Here is a 27871-nt window from a genome sequence, read left to right as displayed (position 1 = left end):
GAGTTCATTTCAACAAACTGGAATTTGGAGAAGGAACAAGCAGTCAACCAATGCAGAGAAAGGAAATGGGAAGCAACAACGAAAGGATCAGAAACCGGACTTCCGGCCAAGATGGAGGCTTAGACGGACACGCTAGGTCTCCCTCTACAACCAGATAGGAATACAACTACTTCAAAACAAAGGATAACTAGAAATTCCAGAAAATAAAGCTACACGGAAGCCCAACACATGAAGTTATAAACCAGCGGTGCCATTTGGGCAGGTAAGAGTTAAAGAAGGCAAAGCTGTCTGCGGAGCGGCGGCGGGGGCGGGGCGGCGAAAAAGCCCGGAGGCTTGGCGCGACTCCAATCAAGCCCCTGCCGGTGCGCGACTCCGGGCGCTGGGGAGAGCAGTCGCAGCATCGCCTTGAACAGTGAGGCCCAGGGGCGCGGGAGGACGGATCCCGGTCTCCTAGCGGAATAACTGTGTGTATCCATTTTGGACCCCCGCCCCCAAAGAAAGAAAGCACCACAGGGCTACGAAATAGGTCGCAGACAGGCGCCGGGCGCTGACTTGTGACGCCAAAGGGCGCCGGTCGCTGGGTCATTACGAGTACACAGGCACCGCCCCCGACAGCCAGCCCAGGAAAACAAAACGCATCTGTCAAAATGAGGCAAACAACTATAGAGATCCCGGTGGTGCAGCTCACCAGACAGCAGATAGAGAACCTGACAGATGAACAGATAAGAAACCTGTCAGAGGCTCAGTTCTGGGCCATTGTTATCAGGTGGCTTACAGAATTCACAAAAGAGCAGGAAAAAGATATGAAAGAAGCGAAAAACTTTCATAACGAAAGGAACAAAACCACGTACGAGACAGATGGTGAGGAATCCAGAGTTCATTTCAACAAACTGGAATATGGAGAAGGAAGAAGCAGTCAACCAATGCAGCGAGAGGAAATAGGAAGCAACAATGAGACGATCAGAAACCTCTGGGACAGCTATAAAAGGCCCAACATAAGAATCATTGGTTTGCCAGAGAATGAGGAAGATGAACTAGAACTTGAAAAATTGAGTGAAAACATAATAAAGGAGAACTTCCCAGACTTGGGAAAGGGAATAGACCTGCAGGTCCAGGAAGCAAGGAGAGTTCCCAAGAGACTGGACCCAGGGAGAACCACCCCAAGACACATTATAATCAAAATGTCAAAAATTAAAGATAAAGAGAGAATCTTAAAAGCAGCAAGAGAGAAGAAAAGAATTATGTACAAAGGGGTCCCAATTAGACTATCAGCTGACTTCTCAAGGGAAACCCTACAAGCAAGAAGGAACTGGCAAGAAATATTCAAAGTAATGAAAATCCAAAACCTACAACCACGAATACTCTATCCAGCGAAATTGTCATTCAGAATAGAAGGACAGAGAAAGTGTTTCCAGGACAAAATAAAACTGAAAGAGTTCATTAGATCCAAACCACTGTTATATGAGAAGTTAAAGGGACTGGTTTAAATAACAGAAGATAGGGAGATGAAACAAAGGCAAACGAAACAGGCAACGAGAGTGGAAAAGGAACTGTGGGTAAGGGAAGCATAGTGGGGGGAGGTCAACAGGGAGGGGGAGTGGGGAGAGGGAGGGAGATGATATAGGAATTGGGGATCATGGTAGGAGGGAATGGAATAGACAGAGGTTGGGAGGAACTGTATGCACAACTAATGGACATAATCTAAAAGGGGGGGACAACTGGAGGGAGGGGGCCACCGGGTGGAGGGGAGCAGAGGGAAGGGAAATTGGCACAAATGTAATATTTTAATCAATAAAACACATTAAATCTGAAAAAAAAAAAAAAAAAAAAAAAAAGAAAGGATCAGAAACCTCTGGGACAGCTATAAAAGGCCCAACATAAGAATCATTGGTTTGCCAGAGAATGAGGAAGATGAACTAGAACTTGAAAAATTGAGTGAAAATATAATAAAGGAGAACTTCCCAGACTTGGGAAAGGGAATAGACCTGCAGGTCCAGGAAGCAAGGAGAGTTCCCAAGAGACTGGACCCAGGGAGAACCACTCCAAGACACATTATAATCAAAATGTCAAAAATTAAAGATAAAGAGAGAATCTTAAAAGCAGCAAGAGAGAAGAAAAGAATTATGTACAAAGGGGTCCCAATTAGACTATCAGCTGACTTCTCAAGGGAAACCCTACAGGCAAGAAGAGACTGGCAAGAAATATTCAAAGTAATGAAAATCCAAAACCTACAACCACGAATACTCTATCCAGCGAAATTGTCATTCAGAATAGAAGGACAGAGAAAGTGTTTCCAGGACAAAATAAAACTGAAAGAGTTCATTAGATCCAAACCACTGTTATATGAGATGTTAAAGGGACTGGTTTAAAAAAAAAACAGAAGCTAGGGAGATGAAACAAAGGCAAACTAAATAGGCAACGAGAGGGAAAGAGGAACTGTGGGTATGGGAAGCATATTGGGGGGAGGTCAACAGGGAGGGGGAGTGGGGAAAGGGAGGGAGATGATATAGGAATTGGGGATCAAGGTAGGAGGGAATGGAATAGACGGAGAGAGGTTGGGAGGAACTGTATGCACAACTAATGGACATAATCTAAAAGGGGGGGACAACTGGAGGGAGGGGGGCCACCGGGTGGAGGGGAGCAGAGGGAAGGGAAATTGGCACAAATGTAATAATTTAATCAATAAAACACATTAAATCATTTAAAAAAAAAAAAAAAAGACTCTCCTCTCACCCCCAACCTCTCCTCTCCTCTCCGCAGTACACAAGAGAAAAATATAAAGGAAAAACACGTTCTTACATACACAGCAGTACGCTGTTTCTTGTCTTTCAGCGCCAGATGCCACCTGGCCCACTCCTGGCTCTGCCAGCGGGCAGAGATCCGCTCTCCTCCCAACTCCTCTCTGGGGAAGCCTGTGGTCACTAAAAAGCCTTTGTGTACTTCCAGCTGCAGCTCAGGAAGTCAACCCAGTCAGAAATCCCGTCTCGTCCCCCTTTCCTCCGTTATCCTCACCAAACAGGTCGTTCCCAGATGGTCTTCTCTGATGCAGCAGTGCTAAGGCTCGACTCCTGCCAGTGTCCAGATGCTCACTGAGATGTTCTGTCTGCAATCATTTCAAACTACAGACGGGTCTCGGGAACTAGAAAGCGCAGCCTCCCCTCACTCCTCCACCATCTTCCCCCTCAAGGAAATGTCAGCTGACAGTCTTATGGAAACTTTTATAAGTAATTTTCTGCTTTTCTCTTGCTGCTTTTAAGAATCTCTCTTTACTTTAACCTTTGGCATTTCATTACATGCAACTTGTTTTTGACCCTGTGGTTCCTGAACTTATATGTCTAGTTTCTTCACCAAATTCAGGAAGTCTTATTATTTTTTCAAATAGGTTTCCAATATTTTGCTCTTGCTCTTCTTCTTCTGGCACCCCTATAATGCAAATGTTGGAACATTTGAAGTTGTCCCAGAGGCTCCGTATACTACCCTTGATATTTTTGATTTTCTCCTTCTTGCTGTACTGATTGGATGTCTTTTTCTTCCTTATGTTTCAAATCATTGTTTTGATTCTTGACTTCATCTACTCTGCTGTTAATTCCCTGTAAATTGTTCTTTATTTCAGTTAGTAAATCCTTCATCTCTGCCTGGGTCTTTTTTATGCTGTTGAAGTACCCACTAAGTTTTTTCAGCATCCTTATAACCAGTGTTTTGAACTCTGCAGCTGATGGATTGATTATCTCCATTTTGTTTAGTTCTTTTCTAGAACTTTTATGTTCTTTCATTTGGACCATGTTTCTTTGTCACCTTTTTTTTTTCAGCCTCCCTGTGTTTGTTTCTTTGTATTAGATAGAACTGCTTTGACTTCATGTCTTGATAGTGTGGCTTAATGTGTAGGTATCTTGTAGGGTCCTGGGGCACAGCCTTCCTTATCTCCCAAGCTGTGTACCCAAAGTGTTCTCTCTGTGTGGGCTGAGTACTCACTCCTCTTGTAGATGAGTGTGGATTGCTGTCAGCAGGTCAATGGGAGAGATTTACCCAGTCCAGACAACTTATAGGACTGGCTGTGATCCCTGGCCAGCAACCACTTCCCTCTGTGGCTTGTAGAGGTGGTTTGGTGGTGCTCTGATGTGGTCTGTAACTGTCACCTAGGTGTGCATGCTCTGGGGTTTTCTGGGTGGAGCAGGCCAAGATCAACCTCCACCTGTGTTCTGTCTGGGGCCCCTTGGTGTAAGCTGTAAAGTGATCTGCAGATGGCTGCTGCTAGTGCCAGGGCTGGGGCCACTCAGTGAGAGGTATTGGGGATGGGCTCATCTGTTGCTTGTTTGAGCAGATTTAGGAAGGTCTGAAGCCTGCACCTAGCCCAATGCTCCATATGGAAAAGCCACTGCTACCAGTGTGGGAGAGTTGCTTTGGTGGGCCTGTAAGTTGGATCGGGTAGACCCTTAGGTAATCATCAGGATGGGGCTTACCATGTGAGCCAGGTCAATGAAAATTCACATATGGTGCCCCCATCCTATGGCTCTTTATGGGGGAGAGATCAGCAAAGGTACAATGGCCACTGTCTGCAGTTCTTTCTGGGAGAAAACTGTCTCCCAGCTCTCGCCCTGATGCCAGACATTTCAGTTCTTCCCCTTATGGCACTAGTGCGCTTCAAGCTTCTTCCCTGGTGTTGGAGCCCAGAGGGAGTTAATCTGAGTAAGTCCATGTGTGTTCCAAAGCCCTTTAAGAAGAGAGGCCTGAGAATCCCAGTTTCTTCCACCAACCCAACACCCACTGGTTTTTACGGCCAGAAGTTATGAGTACTTATCTTCCTGGCACTGGAACCCTGGGCTGGGTGGTCTGCTATGGGGCTAGGATCCCTCGCTCCTGAAATAGCCCTCCATTTAATATCCACCACATATAGGTTTGGTTGGGACTAGCTAGTTCCAAGTCTCCACGTCTCCACCCCTCCATCCTCCTAACCATCTGGATGAATGTGGTTTCTTTAATTCCTTATTTGTCAGACTTTCATACGGCTCGATTTTCTGATGGTTCTGAGTGATGGTTGTTCTATATTTTAGTAGTAATTTTGCTGTGGTTGTGTAAGGAGGTGAGCCACGTTTACCTACACCTCCATCTTCTCATTGCTTTTTAGAGAGAGAAGAAGGGAGAGAAAGAAACATTGATGCTGGAGAGAAGCATCTTTCAGTTGCCTCCCATACATGCCTTGAGGGGGGTTGTATGCATCTGAACCCAGGTGGGGATCATAGGCACCCTGACTGGGAATTGAACCCACAACCTTTCAGTTATAGTACAATACTCCAACCAACTGAGCCACAGCAGCCAGGCTAAATTCTGCTTTTTGAAGTGAGTGAAAAACACCTCAGAGGCAAATACTAGGCAATAGCAGCCTTGTGCAATGAAATGCAGAGTTAGCCACATATGTAATTTAAATGTTCTAATAATCACATTACTTAAAAAATAAAAAAGTGGGTGAAATTAATTGTAATATGTATTAGTTAACCTCTTTATATCGGAAATATTGTTTCAACATGTAATCAGTATAAAAAAGTATCAGTAGATATTTTATATATATTTTTGTACTAAGTCTTTAGAATTTAAGGGGTATTTTTTTACATACAGCACATCTCAATTCAGAGATGCCCTTACCTTTCAAGTGTTCATCAGTAGCCAGGTCTGGCTCCCATATTGAAGAGTTCAGGTTAGAGTAGGGCGCAAACATATTGCTTCTGCCCATTCCTCCCCATGAACAAATGAAAATTGTGAAGTGTTTTTCTTTGATGAATATTAATAGCAAAGATGAGAGCTTCAAATGGTTGTGTTCCCTAATTGGCAATAGATTTCGTTGTAAAAACTGATGAAACAGTGTTTGCATTTTTGTGATACCTGACGGTATAACAGCCCCCATACCCCTTTAAACAATTATTGAGCACTACTGTGGGCTAGGAAAAGGCCTGGCCTTTCAGAATGGACTATGATGTGGTCTGAGCTTTAAGCCTTGTGAGGGGGAAGATGGCCACATCCCAGAAAGCAAAGGATAACGCAGTAGAGACATGCAAACACATCTTATGTTCACTCAACTCTCCTGGTTCCCACAACACTCGTACTGAAGTAGTCTCTGCCCATCTATACGCAAGCTACATAATTCACTCATTTAACAGGTGTTTATTGAGCACTTACGTGCCAGGCATTATTCAAGCAGTGAGCGAAGAGATCAAAATTCTTATCTCCACAACATCTGATTTTAGTGAAAAGAGACAAAGAATGAACAAAATATATAGAAGGTAGGAAGTACTGTGGAGGAAAACAGAGCAAGTAACGGAAGTATCAGGGTTTCCAAATTTTTAACAGGGTGATTAGGCTAGGGAAGGCCTCATTGAGAAGGCGAAATTTGAGCACTTAGTGTTAATGAGGGAATAAGGCTTGCATATTTATAGTAGAGGAAGTGAAATTCCCAGGAAGAACTTTTGATGAGAGAGTGTGCCTGGAATGTTTAAGGAACAGCAGGGAGGTCTATAGGGGATGCAGGGAAAGCAAGAACCCACCTACTTGGAGATGAGTCAGGTGAAGAGATCCCTGAGAGAAGGTGTGGGGAAGGAGGCTTTGGTCATAGAGGGGCCCTCAGTCCCCAAAAGGACTTTGACTTTCACTCAGAGTGAGATAGAAATCATAACTGGGGTTCTTAATCATGGGCAATCTTTATTTTAATTGAAATTTAGCATTTCCTTCCGTTGCACAAGTAGACAACAAACCACAGTAGGATCAGTAACACCTTCTCTTAAGTTGAAGTGACAGGTATTTTCCTATCACATTACAAGATTTGCATATATCTGCAAATAGTACTTGTGGTTTATATTCACCTACACATTACTAGACCACTACAGAATTATGTTATTTAATGAAGGTCACGTATTGTAATCCTATGTATTTTATTTTATGCATTAAAAAGAGAGGTCCTTAGCATAAAAAAGGTTAAGAACACCTGCTTTACTGGGGTTTGAGTAGAAGAGTCATATGGTCTGGCTTAGTATTTTGTAAGCATCACTCTACTCGCTTTGCTGGACAAAGGTGGAATCATGGAGACACAGTAGGATGGTACTGCTGTTGCCAGTGAAAATGGGGTCCTTGCAGTGTCACAAGAAAAGTATTTCAGGGACCACAAATGGGAGGCTGAGGTATGGTGGTAAGATTTATTGAAGCTGGAACAAACGCAAAAAGACTGTCCTGGGTTCAGTTCAGTCCCGCTGTGAAAGAAGTCCAGCCTCGTCTTCATCAAGCCCGGAAGAAAGGCCAAGGTCCAGAAGTTCTGTGCCATTGCTTAAGCCCATATTAAAGTTTAGTCCAGGTCAGCCTCCGTCCCCGTCCAGCTATGTAATCTGTATTCCTGGCAGTGCTCCGGTCAACATTGTATTGTTGTATCCAGGCTCATTCTTGGAGTCTGTGTGGCTGCTGGGACAGCGTGGCTGTTATGGAGAAAGAACACTCAAGCACACAGGTGAACTCGTATTACCAGGCCAGAGCGAGAGAGAGAGCGCGAGCTTGCCTTTGTTAAGCTGGGAGTATAGCTAGATTTAAGACTGACCAGGCTCTCTTTCAAACTAACCAGTCAACTTCCTGATCCTTTGCAGACCAGTGTTGGGCCCTCCCTCGAAGCAATCTATTTTCTAGATCTTATCCAATTCAGTTTTTTCCAGCCAGGCACTGCCCCTTATGGTCTCCATCTTGGCTCCTACTGTACATGCCTTACAGTATAAGGACCTCCCCCTCACCATCTTGGCTTATACTGGGCATGGGCCCAGCAGAGGAATTTCCTTTATTGTTTATTCCTCCTTTGGGTGAGTGGAACTGTTGTATCCTAAGAAGACTGAAAAGCCAGCCTTTCCTCTCGTATATAGGGAAGGGAGGGTTGTTAATCTTGGTGGGGCAATGCTGCAATCCCCTGGGGGTATCTGATACTGTAACTTCCAGATTTAATCAATCAGGCTTATTGTCTGATTCAGCTCCCTAGTTTATTAGGCTTAATAATGTCTGATTTTCTTTGCTGTCTTCCTTTTATTAATATCTAGCTACCTACGCTAACATTGCAACAACCTAGGCAAGAAGTAGTGGTGGCTGGGGCCAGCATCGGAAGTGGTGAAGTCTGGATACATTTTGAGGAGAGAGCCAACCAAATACACTGCTGAGCAGGAAGTGACGCATGTGAGGAAAGAGAGCCACGATGAAGTCTATGGTTTGGGCTTGGAAGAATGGAGTTGCCATTAATTAAGACAGGGAAGACAGCTGGTGAAGGGCTTTGAAGTGATAAGATTGAGATAACTATTAGATAGCCAAGTTGTTTTCATTTGGGAGATTCAGGATCCAATTTTTGTCTAAAACCAGTTTCTAAGAGAGATGTATTAAACTTTACCAATATGATGGTGAATTACTCAAATTCTCGTAATTCTGTGAATTTTTACTTTAATATTCTGAAGCCATATCATTAGATCCCTACAGATTTGATATTGTCATCTCCTGGTGAATATTTTTGAATCCTCATCTGAGAATACATTCTTTGATTTTAGAAGGGGGGGGCGGTGAGGGCAAGAGATAGGGAGGGAAGGAGAGAGAGAGAGAGAGAGAAACATCAATGTGAGACAAACATTTATTGGTTGCCTCTCATAAGTGCCCTGACTGGGAATCAAACCTGTGACCTTTTGGTGTATGGGATAATGCTCCAACCAACTAAACCACCCAGCCAGGGTACTGGTGAGTTTTTTATAAAGGATTGGTATTTAGACTATATATTGGTAGTCATTTGGTTAATAAAAATAAAGACATGCACTCTACATAATTAACTCCTTTTGACTGAGATATAATTGACATACAACATTATATTTTTACTTTTAAATTAAAAACTTATTTTTCATAATGCTTTTTGCCTTATGGTCTGGTTTACCTGGTATTTATATTGCTAGACTAGCTTACTTTTTAGCTATTAGTTGCGATTCCCCTTTCCTTTTCAACTTTCTTTAATTGTATATATTTTTTGGTAACAGTTTCCTTAAGATAATTCAGGTAACATAACACTTAGAGTATATAATTCAGTGGTTTTTAGTAAATTCACAAAGTTGTGTAACCATCACCTCCATCTGGTTCTGGAATAGTTTCATTACCCCAAATGATACTCTGTATCTTTAAGCATCTATTTTTATTCTTTTCTCCTCCCACCTCCCACCCCTCCCCCAGCCCTGGCAGCAGCTAATTTATTTTCTGTCCATAAATTTGCCTATTCTGAACCTTTCATATGAATGGAATTATACAGTATGTGGCCTGTGTATGTAGTTTCTTTCACTTAGCATAAATGTCTTCAGGGTTCATCCAATGTTGTGGCATGTGTCAGTACTTCATTTCGTTTTGTGTCTGAATAATATTCCATTGTATGGGTAGACCACACTTTTGTTTTTTCATTCATAAGTTGATGGACATTTGGGTTCTTTCTGCCTTTTGGTTTTATTATAAATAATGCCGCTATGAAGAGTCATGAACAAGCTTTTATATGGACATATTTTCTTGGTTTCCTTGGGTATTTTCCTAGTATTTTTGTGATCTTGTTTTCATATTCACATTTAATCCATCTGAACTAGATTTTGATGTAAGGTGGCCATATCAGAACTGAGTTGTTATTCTTCACTTAAAAGTTAAATATTAGGTAATACTAATTTTTAATCCTTATATAAATTAATTATAGATGTAGATTTTTCTTTGCAAATATGCTACTTTATCCATAGTATGGGAGTATGCACTAAAATATAACCACAAATGTTTATTACAGTTGAAAGTTAGGTAGGTTAGAACATTTCACTTTACTAGTATTAGTAAGAATAGCACTGTCTAAATTAATAATAATACCTGAATGAATGGAAGCATATAATGCAAAACCAGCTAAATAATATTCCAGGCCCATTACAAAATGAAAAAATTGGGCTCTAGCCTAAGATGGGTAAGTCATCTCCCCTTCCCATGGGCCTACCGCTCCAACACTCATCCCCCATGGCTGGCAACTTCTGCACGGGAGTTCATAAATACCTGGGTGGAGGCAGAGCAAGATGTCCATGCTGAGTTGCCAGCTGAACACTATCAGGCACTGCCTTTTCCAGGTTGGGACAGTCATCACCATGCTCTGGCTAGAGACTTCATGGGACATCCTGACCCTTGATCCTTCCCATTCCCGCGCCCAGGTCTCCACTGAAGGTAGAGCATAGTGGCTGAATGTGGGCCTCCCCCACAGATGCAACCCAGTTGTCATCTCCAGCAGAAGGTGGCACTAGTCATGACGCAGGGTCGGGAGGCCCTATAGGATCCAGTGTGCCAGGAGCAGGGAACAGATGGGAGAGTACCTATCTTGGAGTGATGGTGGGAGGTGGTACCTCATGGGAGCCAAAGCTCCAAGCACTTGGACATGCTCTATTGTCTTACTTGACTTCATATAAAATCACAGAATCAGGTAATATTATTAAGAAGTAAGACTTATAAAGCCAGCTCAGGTTTAATGTAATTTCTTAACTTTTTAACAAATATTAAAAATTTGAAGATTTTGGTTAATGGCATTATCAGTGATTTTTTACCTTATTCTTTGCATCTTTTTTAATGTGTGTTTTCTAGGTTTTCTACAATGAAAGTTACTTTTGTAATTACCCCAATGTTTTAAAAAGATATTTTACTGATATCTTACATAAATATGGTATGTTGCAATTCTGTCTCCATTTTGGGGGAAGTACATATTTGGTACTTTAACATTAAAAAAATGTATTTCTCTTTACCTAGGACGATTAATATAAGATTAGCCAATTTATCGGATACTTCTGGTGTTGAAAATCTCGTCAGTACCCTCATGCTCAATAAAAGCATATTGGAGGATCTAAAGCAATACAACAAGGCTCGCAGAGACCCTGTAAGTCCTGCTATGATCAGATTGGCTTTCTTTACATCATGTTATGGCACCATTATAATTCATGTAGGTTCAAACTGAAGTTTCCTTGGACCTTAGTGGGAATTGTGTGGTGGGAAGCAGTGTGGTATTGGAAGATTGCAGCAAGAAGAGAAAAAGAAGAAAACTGAGGTTTAAGGAATTGAGGCTATTCTCCTCACTGGTGGCCCAAGGACTGTGGTGGTGCATACATGAACCTACACTTAGGGATGTAATTGTGTAGAACTTAATACACACATGCGCTTGCATGCACACACACACACACACACAATCACATCAATGTGTGTTCCCTGCTTGTCATAGTACTGTTTTACAAAACGTTGCCATTAGAGGTTACTAGGCAAAGCGTAAAAGGAATTTCTCTCTATTTTTTCTTACAATTGCTTGTGAGTCTACATCTATCTCAATAGACATTTCAATGTAAAAGAACATGGAGTGCCAGTTTCACTTGAAGCAGTAAAATCATTAATTTTATTAAGTTTTAATCCTTGAGTGCATATACTTTCAGTACTCTGTGTGGGAAAATGAGAAGTGCACATAAAACCCAAGCTTTCAAAAAAAACTAGAATTTTGGAAAATCAGTATCTGCTATTGTGAGTTTGACAGCTTCCCAATACTTAACAGACTTTTCTGATAAGTCTTGTGGTGATATTACCAAGAGTGATGTTTTGATATTTTGTAATGGAATAAGTCAACATTTGGAAAATCTGCATAAGCTTGGTGAACCAGTATTTTAGAGAAAACAATACATGATGTTACAAGATCTTGCATAGGAAGAAAATTCATTCAAAGTGCAAAACAGACCAATGAATTTTAATGTAATAGTATATGCAGAGTTCATTGATATGGTTTTCGATTCCGCATTTAAAAGTTTTAATCTTTAAAACACTACCACATGTTGAGTTTTGGTGGAACATCAAAGAAGAATATCCATAATTATTTGAAAAGGTTATTTAAATACTTCTCTCTTTTCCAACTATGTGTGATATCTTTGTGAAGATAGATTTTTAAATATATTTCAACAAAAATAATATATTGCAACAGAATGAATATAGAAGCAGTTATGGGAATCCAGTTGTCTTCCATTAAGCCAGGCATTAGAATTTGCAAAAATATGAAACAGTGCTACTCCTCTAAATATTTTTGTGAGATTAAAACATTTCAATTAATAAGTTTTAAAAAATTTAAAGATTCAAAATTTTCTCAGCTTTAATTACTAATCCAGAAAGAAGTGATATGTGCAAATAAACCAAAGCTCTCTGAAGTCCTCAGGGCAAAGAGGTCCTGAGATCACAATATTTGAGAACCATTGATGTAGAACTAACGAAACATTCTGAGTCAAGGGAATGCAGTTTGAATCGTAGGTTCATTTCTTACTAGCTGGAGATCTTGGCAAGTTACTCAATCTTTCAAGCCTATTTTCTCATAAATGAGGTAGAGATAATGATACTACTTACAGGGTTGGAGTGAAGATTAAGTGAACACTTGGGAGGACATTTAACTCGCTGCCTGGCCCAAAGGTAAGTGGTGATAGATGGTGGCTTTGACCATTATGTGATCATAATTCAAACCTATGGTTGACTGCTCACAGAAACATTAATAGCAATATTTTCGAGGATCTTAAAAAATATATTCATCTTTTCAGGATGGAACACTACTGCAGGCATTTGTAGCTGATGTAGCAGAACAAATTGTTGGCATTGCAGTGATCAGAAATGAAACGGTAAATTGTGAAATGGATATTAATTTCCTTGATTGTGTCTCTTTATTTCATGAATTAACACACCTCTTTTGAAGTTTCATTTTTACTTATATAATATGAATGCCTTCTTTTTCTGAAGTATATAAATCATGATATGCTGCACCCTACTTAGCAGTCCTTTTAATATTCACTTTTTTAGTTCAAATATGTTTAAAATATTTTGAAGAATACATGAGAACAGTCGCACTCCACAAATTCAAATAACCTTCCACCACCACCAAAAAAAAAAAAGTCCCACTGCTCTCCCCAAAGGATTACTACTATTGATAGTCATTTATCTTTTCCAACATTCTTCCTTATACTTAATTACATGCATCTTGTGTGTTGTGTGTGTCTTGTGAAGTGGACCATCTGATTTTATTTTTTCCCAGTACATGTCAATTACTCCAAAGTATTTATTACAGAGTTGTCCACGTTTTTCCTACTGATTTAAAATTCTGCCTTTATATTATTAAGTTTATATGTGCCTGTGTTTGTTTTCACTCTCTACTCTGTCCCATGGATTTCTTTGTTGGTATCTATTGCATTGTCATGTGCTCTGCTGTCTGGTAGGGGAAATCTTCTTTCATCTGTCTTTTTTCCTAAATTTTCATGATTTTACTTTGACATTTTTCTCTTTCAGTTAAACCTTGTAATACTTATTATGAATTTGTTTGCACCTATGTAGATTTTATAGAAAGATTTAGGCATAATTGACAATTAAAACATTGAGACTTTCCTTCTAGGAACATTGGTTCTTGTGTTTTTGTTGTGGTAGTGGTTGAATTCTTGGGTCCTTCAGAAAAGTTTTGTGGCTTTGTTCTTACAGGTCATGTGTAGCAAATACTTTGCCCCTGGAGGTTTACTCTCCACCTTGTTCTATCCCAGGAAATCTAACCTGATGGGCAGTATCATGGGTGCCTTTGCCATTTGGCTTCCAATTAGGTTTGACCAATGGGGAACCCTAATGAGAGAAAGGGAGGAGATTAAGATGGGCTGCCTGGGGCAGATCTCTCCACTGAATACCCTGATCTTTTCGAGGCAGCCTCTTCTCCATGACTTTTATTGGATTCCAGGAACCAGTACCTCTCATGCCATCACCCACCACCCCTTGCCCAGGGTGGTAATAACTTGCAGTTGCTGCTACACTACATCCTGCCACCTCCTTGTAAATAGTCCCTTTATGAAACTCCAATTATGCTAATTTAGACATACCATCTACTTCCTGCTGAGACTCTCTACAATACAGTCCTTCATGTTTATGTTTTATCTCTACATGTTTTATATTTTCTGGGTATGGTGAATAGATACTTTTTTTCATTGTACTTTCAATGTATTTGTTTTGGTATGTGGGAAAACTACTAATTTTTATATTCTTGTATCCAACCAGCTTTTTGAAGTCTCTCATTGACTCTGGGAGCTTTTCAACTGATTGTTTTCTTGCCCAAAATAACTTCTACCATATTCTACTGGTCAAACCAGTCATAGGGCATGCTCAGGTTTCAGGGATGAAAAAATGGACTTCAACTCCTGATGTGACAACTTCTCTCTGTAGAAGATCATGTGGGATGAGAGATATTGTCATGGCCATTTTGAAACGTAGAATCTGCCACATGTTCTTTTAAAAATATAACTTTTTTCCCAATTTTATTTGTGTTTAGAATAATATTGAATAGTGTATTTATAATGAGTACTTTGTGGAGTTTTTTTATTTTAATAAAAATGATTTTGCATTTTCCCCCATTTAGTAAAGTATTTGCTATAGGTACTGGGAGATATTGTTTTTCAAGTTAAGGCAGTTCTCTCCTATTTCTAGTTTACTAAAAGTTTTTTTTTTATTATAAATGAGTGTTGAATTTTAGTACATGTGTTTTTGGCATTTATTGAAATGTTCATATGGCTTTACTCCTTTAATTTATTCCAGTTCTCCATGTTCTTAGATTCATATCTTTTTGATTCAGTATGTCTTTGAGTAATTCTTTTAAAGAGAATAGTAGGTAGTGGTGTCTCTGAGTCCATACATAAACAAGTTTTTATTTTGTCCTCATACTTGAATACTTACTGAGCTGTGTATAGAATTCTGATTCAAATATTTCTCATCAGAATGTTGATGTTTTCACTCTCCTTCTCCAGTGTCCCAAGTCACTGATAAAATATAACCTGATATAAATAAATGTATATTTGTTTGCATTCTCTCTCTTTGGTATGTTTCCTTCTATTTTTTTTTTTTTTTAATACCTGAAATTCTGAAATTTTACCAAAAAGTATCTCATGCCTCTTTTGAACTTGGGAGTATCTTTTTTCTATGAGTTTACTGTTTCTTCCCTTTCATTTTCTTTAGTCTCTGCTTCTTAAATTCCTTTTTAGATGGATATTGGATCTTCTAAATTGATCCTTTATTATCTTGTTTTTTAATTTTATTTTTATTCTTTTTCTATTGAAGTTGTCCCACTTTTTCCCCCATTGCTTGCCCCTGACCAGCCCACCCCTTCTCCAACAGTCAATCCCCACACCGTTGTCCATGGGTTATTTATACTAGTTCCTTTACTAAACCCTTCCTCTACATATCCCCCTTCTCTCCCTCCCCTTCACCCCCCAGTTAACTGTTATTCTTTTCCTTGTTTACATGCCTCTGGTTCTATTTTGCTCATTTGCTTGTGTTGTTTATCAGTTTCCTGTATTAGGTAATATCATATGGTATTTTTCTTTCATTGACTGGCTCTTTTCACTAAGCATAATTATACCACAGTTTTTTGATTCACTCATAAACAGATCAGCACTTAGGCTGTTTACAGCACTTGGCAACTGTAAATAGTGCTGCTATGAACATAGGGGATGCACCAGTCTGAATTCCCACCAACAGTGCACTAGGGTTCCCATTTCTCTACGTCCTCACCAGCAAATGACAGGAGTTCCTTCTTTTTTTCTACTGCATAGTATTCCACTGTATAAATGTACCACTCATCTACAGATGGGCACTTAGGCTGTTTCCAGCATTTAGCTATTGTAAATAGTGCTGCTATGAACATAAGGATGCATAAGTTCTTTAGAATTGGTGTTTCAGGATCCTTCGGGTATAATCCTAGCAATGGAATTGCTGGTTCAAAAGACAGTTCCACTTTTAGTTTTTTGAGGAAATTCCGTACTGTTTTCCATAGTGGCTGCACCCGTCTGCATTCCCACCAGCAATGCACCAGGGTTCCCGTTTCTCCACATCCTTGCCAGCACTTGTTTGTTGATTTGTTGATGATGGCCATTCTGACTGGTGTGAGGTGGTATCTCACTGTGGTTTTTATTTGCATCTCTCTGATGGCTAGTGATGTTGAGCATTCTTTCAATGCCTATGGACCCTCAGTATATCCTCCTTGGAGAAGTGTTTGTTTAGGTCCCTTGTCCATTTTTTAATTGAGCTGTCTGTCTTCTTAGTGTTGAGACATGTAACTTCTTTATACATTTTGAAGATCAATCCCTTGTCTGAGGTATCATTGGCAAATACGTTTTCCCATATCACTGGTTCCCTTTCCATCTTGCTGGTGTTTTCTTTTGCTGAACAGAAAGTCTTTAGTTTGATGTAGTCCCATTTGTTTATCCTTTTCTTTATTTCCCTTGCCTTAGGAGATGTATCAGTGAAAATATTGGTACATGGGATATCTGCAGTTTTCCTGCCTGTTTTCCTCTAGGACTTTTATGGTGTCATGGCTTACATTTAAGTCTTTGATCCATCTTGAGTTTATTCTGATGTATGGTGTAAGTTGGTGGTCTAGTTTCATATTTTACACATCTCTGTCTAGTTCTGCTAGAACCATTTGTTGGAGAGGCTCTTTTCACTCCATTTTAAGTTCCCTCCCCCTTTGTCGAATATTAGTTGACCATATAGACTAGGGTTTACTTCTGGGCTCTATATTCCGTACCATTGATCTATAGGTCTGTTGTTATGCCAGTACCAGGCTGTTTTGATTACAGTGGCTTGTAGTATAGTTTGATATCAGGTATTGTGATTCCTCCTACTGTGTTCTTCTGTCTCAAGATTGCTGTGGCTATTTGGGGTCTTTTTAGATTCCATATAAATTTTTGAAGTATTTGTTCTAGGTCTGTGAAATATGTCACTGGTATTTTAATAAAGATTGCATTGAATCTATAAATTGCTCTGGATAGTATGAACATTTTAATAATGTTGATTCCTCCCATCCACGAACATGATATATGCTTCTATTTGTTGTATCTTTTAAAATTTCTTTCTTCACTGTTATGTAGTTTTCTGAATACAGGTCTTTTATCTCTTTGGTTAAGTTTATTCCTAAGTACTTTATTTTTCTTGTTGCTATGGTAAATGGGATTTTTTTTCTATTTTCTATTTGATATTTTATTGTTGGTGTACAGAATTGCCTTTGATATTTGAATATTGACTTTGTACCCTGCTATTTTGCCAAATTCACTTATTATGTCGAGTAGTTTTTTAGTGGCATCTATATGATTTTCTATGTACACTATCATGCCATCTGCAAATAATGACAGTTTTACTTCCTCTTTTTCAGTTTGGATGCCTTTTATTTCTTTTTATTGCCTAATTGCTGTGGCTAGAACTTCCAACACTATGTTGAGTAGGAATGGAGAGAGTAGACATCCTCGTCTTGTTCCTGATCTCAGGGGGAATGCTTTCAGTTTTTGCCCATTGAGTATTATGTTGGCTTCAGGTTTCTCATATATGGCCTTTATTATGTTGAGGTATGCTCCCTCTATTCCCATTTTCTTGAGTGTTTTCATCATAAATGGGTATTGTAGTTTATCAAATACTTTTTATAGCACCTATTGATATGATCATGTGATTTTTGTCTTTCATTTTGTTTATGTGGTATATTACATTTATGAGTTGCGAATATTAAACCATCCTTGCATCCCTGGGATGAATCCCACTTTATCATGGTGTATGATCTTTTTAATGTGTTGCTGTATCCTGTTTGCGAATATTTTGTTGAGGATTTTAGCATCTATGTTCATTAGTGGTATTGGCCTGTAGTTTTCTTTGTTGTGTCTTGCCTTGGTTTTGGAATTAGGGTAATACTGGCTTCATAGAAAGAGTTTGGGAGTCTTCCCTCTTCTTCAATTTTTGGAATAGTTTGAGAAGGGTAGGCATTAGTTCTTCCCTAAAGGTTTTGTAAAATTTGCCTGTGAAGCCATCTGGTCCAGGGTTTTTGTGTGCCGGTAGTTTTTTGATTACGGCTTCAGTTTCACTCTTTATTATCTGCCTGTTCAGGCTTTCTGCTTATTCTTGATTCAGTTTTGGAAGATTATATGTTTCTAGAAATCTGTCCATTTCATTTAGGTTGTCAAATTTCTTGCCATACAGTTGTTTGTAGTAATTTCTTACAATCCGTTGTATATCTGTGATATCAGTTGTGATTTCTCCTCTTTCCTTTTTGAGTTTGTTTATTTGGGTCCTCTCTCTTTGTTTCTTAATGAGCCTGGCTAAAGGCCTGTTGAGTTTGTTTCTCTTTTCAAAGAACCAGCTCCTACTTTTGTTGATCTTTTGAATTGTTTGTTTAGTCTCTATCTCATTTAATTCTGCTCTGATTTTGATGATTTCCTTCCTTCTACTCACCCTGGGCTTTGTTTGTTGTTGTTCTTCTAGTACTTGTCTCTGATGGGTTAGATTTTATATTTGAGATTCTTGTTTGCTTTTTTTAGGTATGCCTGTACTGCTATGAACTTTCCTCTCAGGACTGCTTTCGCTGTGCCCTATAGGTGTGGAGCTGTTGTTGTGTGTACATTATCATTTGTTTCCAGAAACATCTTGATTTCTTCCTTGATGCCATTGTTAACCCATTCATTATTTAATAGCATGTTATTCATTCAACATGAGTTTGAATGTCGTTGAGTTTTTTCCTTGATGTTGATTTCTAGTTTCAAGGCATTGTGATCTGAAAAGATGCTTGATATAATTTCAATTTTCTTGAAATTATCGAGGCTTGTTTTGTGTCCTACCATATAGTCCATCTTTGAAAATATTCCATATGCACCTGAAAAGAATGTATATTTTGCTCTTTGGGGTGAAAAGTTCTATATATATCAACTAAGTCCATTTGGTCTAGAGTGTTGTTCAGTGCCTCAGTATCCATTGTGTTCCTTTGCTTCAAAGATCTGTTCATTGTTGACAGTGGGTTGTTAAAGTCCACTACTATGAGTGTGTTGCTGTTGATATTCTTCTTATAGTCTTCCAAGATTTTCCTTATATATTTGGGTGCTCCTGTGTTGGGTGCAAATGTGTTTACCAGGGTTCTATCTTCTTGATGTATTGTTCTCCTAAGCATTATGAAATGTCCTTCTTTGTCTCTTTTTATGGCCTTTGGTGTGAAATGTGTTTTATCTTATATAAGTATTGCTACCCCAACTTTTTTTTCTGTCCATTTGCTTGGAATACTTTTTTCCATTCCTTCACTTTCAATCCGTGTAAATCTTTTGTTTTGAGGTGTGTCTCTTGTAGACAGCATATATTTGGGTCATGTTTTTGTATCCACTCCATTACCCTATGTCTTTTGATTGGAGCATTTAAACCATTTACATTTAAGGTTATTATTCACAGATATTTATTCATTTCCCTTTGTACCTGTGTTCCTCTTCTTCTCTTTTTCTTCTTTCTTTTTTTTTTTTTAAATGTGTTTTATTGATTATAATATTACATTTGTGCCAATTTCCCTTCCCTCTGCTCCCCTCCACCCAGTGGCCCCCCTCCCTCCAGTTGTCCCCCCCTTTTAGATCATGTCCATTAGTTGTGCATACAGTTCTTCTCTACCTCTCTCTGTCTATTCCATTCCCTCCTACCATGATCCTTAATTCCTATATCATCTCCCTCCCTCTCCCCATTCCCCCTCCCTGTTGACCTCCCCCCAATATGTTCCCCGTACCTATAGTTCTTTTTCCACTCTCGTTGCCTGTTTAGTTTGCCTTTGTTTCAATTCCCTAGCTTCTGTTGTTTCTTGTGATGCAGTTTTCATTTTAGATTTCATTGTCTTGATCCTCCTTTTTCTAAACCAGTCCCTTTAACATCTCATATAACAGTGGTTTGGATCTAATGAACTCTTTCAGTTTTATTTTGTCCTGGAAACACTTTCTCTGTCCTTCTATTCTGAATGACAATTTCGCTGGATAGAGTATTCGTGGTTGTAGGTTTTGGATTTTCATTACTTTGAATATTTCTTGCCAGTCCCTTCTTGCCTGCAGGGTCTCCCTTGAGAAGTCAGCTGATAGTCTAATTGGGACCCCTTTGTACATAATTCTTTTCTTCTCTCTTGCTGCTTTTAAGATTCTCTCTTTATCTTTAATTTTTGACATTTTGATTATAATGTGTCTTGGAGTGGTTCTCCCTGGGTCCAGTTTTTTTGGAACTCTCTGTGCTTCCTGGACCTGTAAGTCTATTTCCTTCCCCAAGTCTGGGAAGTTCTCCTTTATTATATTTTCACTCAATCTTTCAAGTTCTAGTTCATCTTCCTCGCTCTCTGGCAAACCAATGATTCTTATGTTGGGCCTTTTATAGCTGTCCCAGAGGTTTCTGATCCTCTCATCGTTGCTTCCCATTTCCTCTCCCTGCATTGGTTGACTGCTTGTTCCTTCTCCATATTCCAGTTTGTTGAAATGAACTCTGGATTTTTTTTCCTCACCATCTGTCTCGTATGTGGTTTTGTTCCTTTCGTTATGAGTGTTTTTCGCTTCTTTCTCATCTTTTTCCAGATCTTTTGTGAATTCTGTAAGCCACCTGATAACAATGGCCCAGAACTGAGCATCTGACAGGTTTCTTATCTGTTCATCTGTCAGGTTCTCCATCTGTTGCCTGGTGAGCTGTGCCACCGGGATTTCTATAGTTGTCTGCCTCATTTTGACAGATGCGTTTTGTTTTCTTGGGCCGGCTGTAGGGGGCAGTGCCTGTGTACTCGTAATGACCCAGCGACCGGCGCCGTTCGGCAGCCTTTCTTGCTGTGCCGTGGTGCTTTGTCGTCACAATCCAGCGACCGGTGCCTGTCCGCGACCTATTTCGTAGCCCTGTGGCGCTTTCTTTGGGGGCGGGGGTCCAAGATGGATTCACACAGTTATTCCGCTAGGAGACCGGGATCCGTCCTCCCGCCCCCCTGGGCCTCACTGTTCAAGGCGATGTGGTGGCTGCTTTCCCCAGCATTGGGGTCGCGAGCTGCCGGGGGTTCGACTGCAGCCAGGATTGTTCTCCCCGCCGCTGTCCCAGGTACGACCGCAAACAGCGCCGCCCTCTTTTACTCTTACCTGCCCAAAGGGCGCCGCTGGTTTATAACTTCATATGTTGGGCTTCCGTGTAGTTTTATTTTCTGGAATTTCTAGTTATCCTTTGTTTTGAAGTAGTTGTATTCCTCTCTAGTTGTAGAGGGAGACCTAGCGCGTCCGTCTAAGCCTCCATCTTGGCCGGAAGTCCTCTTTTTCTTCTTTCTTGTAAAGCATTCCCTTTAGCATCTCTTGCAATGGTGGTTTGGTGGAGATGTATTCTTTTAGTCTTCCTTTGTCTGGGAAACTTTTTATTTCACCTTGCATTTTGAAAGAGAGCCTTGCTGGATAGAGTAGTCTTGGTTGTAGGCCTTTGTTTTTTATTGCTTGAAATATTTTTTTTTGCCATTCTCTTCATGCTTGTAGTGTTTCTGTTAAGAAATTAGTTTTTAGCCTTATCGGAGCTCCCTTGTATGTTATTTGCTATTTTTCTCTTGCTGACTTTAGGATTCTCTCTTTGTCTTTGAATGTTGCCATTTTCATTATTATATACCTGTGAGTGGGCCTTTTTGGGTGTCCTCTGCCAATTGGACCCTCTGTGCTTCCTTTACTTGTAAGATGTTTTCTCTCCTTGTGTTCGGGAAGTTTCTGTCATTTTTTCAATCAGGTTTTCTATCCCGTGCTCCTCTTCTTTTCCTTTTTGTATTTCTATGATGCGGATATTGTTTCATTTCGTGTTGTCCTGCAGTTCTCTTAAACCCCCTTCATTCTTTTTTTTTTTTTTTTTTTTCGTTTTGTTGCATTGTCTGGAAATGTTTTTCTACATTGTCCTCTAACTCACTGATCAGATTCTCTGCTTCATTCAGCCTGCTTTTGATTGCTTCTACTGTGTTCCTAAGTTCAGAAATTGTATACTTCATTTCTTCCTGGTTCTTATTGATAGTTTCTATGTCCTTTTTAATGCTGGTGTATTTCTCAGTAAGTTTCTTGTAGCTTCCCTGAAGTTCTTTGTAGTTTCCCTGGAGTTCTTTGTAGTTCCCCTGGAGTTCGTTGTAGATTTCTTCGAGTTTGTTGAGCTAATTGAGCTTCTTCATTGCTATTGTTTTGAATTCCATATCCGATAATTTGCTTGCCTCTATTTTATCTATCCTTCCTTCTGGGGATTCCTCCTTTCCTTTTGGTTCATGTTGTTCCTGTTTGGTGGGGTGTTATTCCATCTTCCCATTTTGGGTGGCTGGTCTTGTTCGTTTCTGCTTCTTAGATTGATCTGCTTTTATTTTCTGCCTTTGTGGTGTAACCTTCTGTGGTAGGAATCTGTGTGATTCAGTGGTGCAGACTCCTTGATCTCCTTAACTTGATGCTGTTGGGATACTCTTTATGCCTTTCATTTGGACTCTCTAATAGTATTTTGGTTTTGTTTGCTGTGTTGCTCTTCGGTGGGTCCTTCCCTTACATTAGCTGACTGAGAGTCACTCTGCCCACTTCTGACAGTTGTTGAGTTGCCTCCGGCTGATGCCCCTTGGAGGGGAGTAGTCTGCTTATGAGATTTCTCCAATAGCACTGAGGTTGAGTCTGCCTTGGGATCTGATCTGCTGCTCCTCCAGTTTTTTCTCCAGAACCAGCGTCCAAAATTTTCCAAAGCTCCTCTAGTTCATTTCACCTTCTTGCAGCTGCAGCCCTGGTTGAGCGTGGCAAGTGTGCTTTTTCCTGCCAACAAGCAGGCTGGTTAGGGTGGCGGGCGGGTGTGAGGGCCGAGCGGGCATTCCCCTGTGCTGGTGTGCAGGCCAGGGTGTTCTCCTCTGTTGGCTGGGGCTGCACAGGCTGATGACCATCCCCTGCGCCAGTGGTGGGAGGGCTGGGGTGTTCCCTCGCACTGGCTGGCATGTGCGGATGCTGGCCGGTAGCTATTCCATGCTCTGGTGGTGGGCAGGTTGCGGGCAGTGGGTGTGGGGGCCAAGTGCACCCCTGCAAGTGGGCTCCTCGTGTGCTCTTCAAGTATCTTGCCTCACCCCTGGCCTTTCCTCCCCCGATCTGCAATAAACAATCAATGAATTTTTTTTAACGAAAAAAAGAAAAAGAAAAATCAAACCACAAAAAGAAAAGACCGCTGCTCCCAGTCTCCTAGGGCCAAATGTCACCTGGCCAACTCCTGGCTCTGCTGGCAGGCACAGCCTGGATCTCCACTCCAACTGCTCTCAGGGGAGACTCATGGGCATTGAGAAAACTGTGCTCCTCCTGCCACTGCCCGGGGATCCAAGCCAGCCAGAACTCACGCCTCTCCTGTGTCCCTCCATGAACCTCACAAGACAGGTTGCTCAAAGGCAGCCTCCTCCACCGCCAGCAGCACCAAGGCTCAGCTTCCGCCAGTATCCATTGTTAACTGATGCTCTGACCACATTTAGCAGAAACTATAGACCAGTCTCTGGAGCAAGCAAGGGCAGCCTCTTCTCACTCATCTACCATATTCCTCCAGATCCTGATCCTTTATTATCTTTTAGATGCCTTCTTATATTTGTTAATCTCTTGTACTTTCTAGGTTTCCTTAATTTTGTGTTCTTGATCCCTAATACATTCTTGAGTTATGTTTATTTTATTATTCAGGCCTCCTATTGGATTTTAATTTCAGGATTGGTGTATTTAACTTCCAGGTCTTTTTCTTGTTTCCTTCTTGTTACTTTTGTGTAGCAGCTTATTTGTTATGTTACATGCAAGATCTTTTTTTATATCTGAGGACACTGAGTAGAATTTTTTTTTTTTTTTTAGTTCTCTTCTGTTCCCTGAATAACCTCTGTTTTCTCTGGAGTAAATTGTACGTTTTGCTGTTCTGATCTTTGGCATTTGTCAGATTAGATTACCAGCATGGCTGTCTGGCATGATACCCTTGACAGTTGTACATATCTGCTTCTCATTCATTTTTCCAGTCACTGGGAGGATTGCCCACTCCTCCGTGTAATGGGGGGCATCAGTCCTCTACCTTCCCCTTATGGTGCTCAAAGGTAGTACTGTCAGGTGGCAGGCAGAGGCCAAGGCAGGAAGGTTTAACCTAACGGTAGAGATCTTTGACATCTTTCCTTCTAAGGTAAAACTGCCTTACTCTTTTTGTCCCCTCATCACTCCTCCTCATTATTTTAAAATTAATTTTTTTGTTTAATTTTCAGGAATTTGGGGTGGGAAGGAAATTAGATGCACATGACCCATCTGCTGTTCTGAACTAATAACCTCTATTGGGTCTTTGTTTTTCACTGATTTCTCAGCCCTACACACACTTATTACTCATTTTATTTCATAATGAGGGATGCTCCTTGGTAATTAAATGAAAGTCTTAAGGTATATAGGGTCAATTCAGACAGAAAGGTCAGACATTATCAGAATTGCCGTTTGGTACCACCACTGGCTTTGTTACACTTAACCTCGTTTCCTCTAAGCTTTGTGGTGGATGCCGGAAAAACAAGGAACCTTGAGAAGCTTAGACACAGACTTCCCAGTTTTCCTGAATTTTCTGTTGTCAGCCTTGCCAATCACAGCATAAATCAAGTTTTTTGCAATATTTAATTTCTCTTCTTAAAGTGTGCTTTTAGGACAATTTTAGGAGAAGACAAAAGAAATATAAGTAGGTGCTCTTTAATCTGCATATGCCTGATTTTTTCCTGCATATCAAGTGTGTTTACTGCCCCTATCATGAGAGAATCATGCTCACTCTGGTTTTTGCCCCCACCCCCACAGTGTACACTGCTGGGAAGTGAAGCAGCACAGGCTGGACCAGTAGGCAGTTTGCATGGATGAGTCCCTGCTTCCTTCCCTCCCCTGTGGTGTGGGGAACAGAGGGTGGTGATCAGAACCAGATCGAAAGAAGCAGGGATAGAGTATCCAGTACTTCCCTTTACAAGTAAACACTCACCAGTCTTTTAAATCACCTTACACAGTGAAAAAATGTTAAACAGTCATGCACCACGTAACAACTTTTGGTCCATGATGGACCACATAAAGGATGGTGGTTGCATAAGGTTATAATGGAGCTGAAGAAGCCCTATCACCATCATAGCTAATGTGTTACTTTATAGCCCAGCGCATTACTCACTCGTGTTTGTGGCAATCCTGGTGTAAACAAATCTGCCAGTCACATAAAAGAATAGCACAGTTCTGTACAGTATGGAACACTTGATAACGAGAATAAGTGACTGTTACTGGTTTATGTGTTTACTATACTTTTTACCACTTTTTTAGAGTGTACTCTTCCTACATATACAAAATAAAGTTTGCTTTAAAGCAGTATTTCCTGTTATGTTGGCAGCAGCCCTGTTCATCTCAGGTTTACTGAGTCCCTTGATGGCATCACTTTCTCTTGTGCTTGACTTAGTCTCCTTATGTTTTGTACAGTAACATGCTGTACAGGTTTATAGCCTAGGAGCAGTAGGCTATACCATGTGGTCTATGTGTGTAGTAGGCTACACCATCTCTGTTTGTGTAGCTGCACTTTATCATATTCCCACAGTGATAAAACCACCTAAAAACACATTTCTCAGAATGTATCCCAGCTCTTAAGTGACACATGACTGTCCCTCAAAGAGAAAAAGTTTAAGGAATGCCTAGGATGAGACCCAGCCTCAGAGTTTTATCAGAGGCCAGCTCAGTCATGTGTGCCAAAGTTTGTGATTTGTGCGATGGCTGGTTTCCACTTTCACATGTGAATTGAGTATGGTAATGAATCCAGAGAACACTGATAAGTGTTTGTCCTGCTCCTGGAATTTGCCGTGCTTGGTGGGTTGAGCTGATGAGCTCATGCACCCCTGCCCACTAGCAGTGAAGAGCTGCTGTCCTGCTGCCTGGTCTCTAGCAGAGGCTCAAGGCTCTCTGTAAGGAACAGATTCCAAACTATGCAGCCATTCTCCAGAGACAAGGCATCAGAACAAATGACTTCTAGAAAACATAGTTTTTAATTCTTAAAAAATAACATTGAAGGTGAGTTAGTAAATCACAGGAGAGGAAAAACACATTTCTTACTATTATACAATACCTAAAGTAATTTTAAAAGATTTTTATCACAAAATGCATGCCATTTGTTTATAAGCTCTTAGATGTCCTTTCCTCGCCTCTTTTTTTAGAATATAGAGTATATACGATCCCATTACAACATTGAAGATTTCATCTACTTCAGTCACCACCAGTGTGAAGAACACGGACATCTGTATCACTTTGCCCTGAACCCCATTTTTCGGCATTATACCAAGTTTTTTCTGAAGGAGATACTCCGTTTAGGTTATAAGTCCTGCCTGTACTACCCTATTTACCCGGCTTCCAGGGAAGGCAAGGTAAAAAAAACGTTATAATGAACTTTTCCAGCAGATCAGTGTTCATGGTGTCATTTATGTTGTGTGTCATACTTCATTCCTTCCTTGACGAATCGACGTTGATTGTAACATGGCTCTGAATTTCAAATGGCCATATCAAGTTTGGCCCTTGCAGTATAGTGAAAGTTCAGGGTTTGAATATCTAAAACAATCACAACCAGTATAATCAGTAGAACAAATTCTTGGCTTTTCCATATTGACAAAACAGAGACTAAAATCTATGCAAAAAAAAATGCTCTGACGGACATAAAATTTAAATTATTTCTTATGGTATATATTACTGAAAAGCCAAAATGGTTCTATCATGTTCTTTAAGCAAAGAACATTTTAGTAATGAACCCATAGGATAAATCAGTTCTATCCTGTGAGATTGATAGGCAATCATGGCATTCTAAATAAGCAGTATGATCACCCACAAAAAAATGATGGATAAAAAATGGAGATTTATAGCATTTATTTAATTTTTATGTAGCAAACAACCTATATAGCTCTACAAAATATTTGTTATTCTTATGTAGATAATGCTTTTGTAATGAACACATATCTGATATGTAAACATTACGTATGTGTGGAAGCAAGATAGCAAGCTCTTCATTTATCCTGCTTTAGTCCTCTTCACAGCACTTTCCACTAGTTAAACTTTTATCTCTTTCAATAAAGGCAGGAGTGCTTGTCTGTCTGTTCAAAGCTGCATCCCAGTGCCTAGAAGAGTCACATACAGTATGGGGCAAAAGTAGGTTTACATGTTTGTATGGAAAATAACACAATAATTAATAAAGAATAGTACAAGGATAAACTCTGTGTTTTGCGTACTCACAGCTGTAAACCTACTTTTGCCCCACCCTGTATATGTGTGTGTCCACGCATACACCCACACACACACTCACATAACAGTGTCCTGGTTGTTCCACAGGCAAGGGCCTCTTCAAGCTGGATTCCCAAGATGCTGCTTCCTGCGAGTTGTTTTTTCGTCACTGACAACATTGGCCCTCAGCTTGGTGTAGACTCAAGGGCAATGAGATTCAACCGCAAGACTAGGTAGAAATTATCCCACCAGATCCCATTCATGACTGAAAATTTCTCGTGCTGGACCTAGAATCTTAGGTGTTGTCACATTTCTTTTTAGTTACCACAAGTGAGCTAAGTAGATTTTTTAAATGATCTTATTTATTAAACTTAAAACATTCTAAAATGTACATTCACATAATAGTAATTTTACCATGTATCTTATTTAGCAAAATCTTTTGGAGAAGTACAAAGGGAATGTGAAAGAAAGAAGAAAATACAAGAAAAAGGTTATTATAGAGATATGGAATATGCTTTAGTGCCAACTTTTTCTTTTTTGTCAAATTGCAGCAGTATATCAATGTGAATGCCTAGATTTGAACTTTATGAGATGGAAGGTAACAGTTTTGCTGGAAAATCCTGATCCTGAGCAGTTTCTCTTTAGTTTTCATTTGGCCAGTTGCCAACGTGGTGACCTTCAGATTGTGATATTAAAGTCTTAGTTTTTATTCATGATATTGCATGCATGTGCCTAGCTGGTAGAAAGTCCGTTTGTGTCCATAATAAAAGTAGTATCTTAGACATTTTATTGAATGT

At 40.1% G+C, this 27871-nt stretch overlaps 1 protein-coding gene across 1 annotated transcript in view; it reads left to right on the top strand.

Annotated features, from left to right (window-relative positions):
- CFAP61 (cilia and flagella associated protein 61) overlaps window positions 1–27871 on the top strand; it is a 431546-nt gene that overhangs the window by 182713 nt on the left and 220962 nt on the right. Inside the window, exons 14-16 of the mRNA XM_090285993.1 lie at window positions 10795–10921; window positions 12603–12680; window positions 26024–26230. Coding sequence (XP_090142119.1) covers window positions 10795–10921; window positions 12603–12680; window positions 26024–26230 — 412 coding nt within the window. The remainder of the gene's footprint in view (window positions 1–10794; window positions 10922–12602; window positions 12681–26023; window positions 26231–27871) is intronic.

Source organism: Furipterus horrens, unplaced genomic scaffold (genome assembly GCF_987537825.1).
Source record: "Furipterus horrens unplaced genomic scaffold, mFurHor1.1.pri manual_scaffold_8, whole genome shotgun sequence".
Taxonomy (NCBI): Eukaryota; Metazoa; Chordata; class Mammalia; order Chiroptera; family Furipteridae; genus Furipterus; species Furipterus horrens.
This window is presented reverse-complemented; position numbering and strand designations above follow the sequence as displayed.